We start from the raw sequence: 1,487 nt of genomic DNA, 5'->3' as shown, positions 1-1,487 counted from the left end.
CCTTTGCTTTCTCATTTGCAAAATGGAAATGGTGGTGTATAATTAGAGGCTGTAATCATACTGAGATGAGTTTGTAATAAACTGTCCAAGACTTTACTATTCCAAAATGACGATGCCTTTTGGTCCCTAGGTGAGGACTTCCATCCCAGTACATTCAACTTCCACCCCAAGACCAACTGACCATCTCTGAATTATTTCTGGGGGTTCCAGGTGCATCTCTCGTCTGCCTAGGCAAAAATTGGTCCATGAATTTATGCTTTGGCTTTCTAGGTCTTTTGCTCATTTGCTCAACAAATATTATTAAGGTCTTTTTTGTTTGTTTGTTTGTTTGTTTTTAAACTTTATTCATCCACACTGTTCCGGAGAAGGGCAGGCTCACTTTAATACACTATCCCCTCAGGCTTCTGCCAGTTCTCACTCCATGCATTTCTGCTCATCCTGCTTCTTTTTCTCTGCTATCCTTGTCTCTTCTTCTGCCCAGGGTTTTCGGTAATTGTAGCGCCTGGCTCCATAGGCCACGCTGAGGAACAGGGCAGAGTAACTGCCCAGCTTGATGAGTGGAGAGACCTGCACCAGTGAAACTATCTTGTCCATGACCCTCCCACTGGAAGCCCAATTTGGACCCAACAAATAATATTAAGGCCTGATCATATGCCAGAGCTTCCCAGGTGGCACAGTGGTAAACAATCTGCCTTCTAATGCAGATGGAGACATAAGATACATGAGTCTGATCTCTGGATCGGGAAGATTCCCTAGAGTAGGAAATGGCAACCCACTCCAGTATTCTTGCCTGGAAAATTCCATGGACAGAGGAGCCTGGTGGGCTACAGTCCCTGTGGTCACAAAGAGCCAGACGTGACTAAGCACGCACGCACTCATGCTACTGTGTGCCAGGCACTGGGAGGCAAGGAGCAAGACAGATATGGTTCCTGCGTTCACAAAGATGGCATTCTAATGAGAGGGAAGGCAAGAAGAGAAGTACATCAGCAGTGATGAACACTACCCAGGAATATAAAACAGGTTTGGGTTAGAAGATGTCGAATGGGGAAGTGGGGGCACCTAAGGCTTCTCTGGGGAGGAATTGTCGAGAATGTCTGCCTCATAACTGCCGTTTGCTTCATAATCGCCTCTGCTGATGCTTTCTTGGGATGCCTATGGTCTGTGGTTGGAGGGAATTGGCAGTGCTGTGGAAGGCGTGGATCTCTGTCATCCAACGTTTATTGCTCAGTCTCCCAATTCTGCTTAACTGCCTCACTTGGCTCCCAAAGCACAGTCCTCCAGTCCTTCATGGAACCAGAATCTCTACATTCTTGCCCTTCACCTGATGCCAAAAGCTCAGCCTCTCTGTACACTGGTGCCAAATCAAATCTCAGAGAGAGTTTTGGGTGAAGTAGAAAAGAACAGCTGTATCGCCAGGCAAAGGAGGACACAGTGGGTTCCTGCCTCAAAAAACTATGTGTCCCAACCCAGGAGGATTTGATGAAGAG

At 46.9% G+C, this 1,487-nt stretch overlaps 1 protein-coding gene across 1 annotated transcript; it reads right to left on the bottom strand.

Annotated features, from left to right (window-relative positions):
• Nucleotides 1-375: 375 nt before the first annotated feature.
• Nucleotides 376-594, bottom strand: LOC129627866 (ATP synthase subunit e, mitochondrial-like). The gene is given in 1 exon segment (XM_055547330.1): nucleotides 376-594. A coding segment is annotated over 1 exon segment (219 nt).
• Nucleotides 595-1,487: the final 893 nt, after the last annotated feature.

This window comes from Bubalus kerabau, chromosome 15 (genome assembly GCF_029407905.1).
Source record: "Bubalus kerabau isolate K-KA32 ecotype Philippines breed swamp buffalo chromosome 15, PCC_UOA_SB_1v2, whole genome shotgun sequence".
Classification (NCBI taxonomy): Eukaryota; Metazoa; Chordata; class Mammalia; order Artiodactyla; family Bovidae; genus Bubalus; species Bubalus kerabau.
Note: the sequence above shows the minus strand (reverse complement) of the source record. Positions and strands in the feature narration are given on the sequence as shown.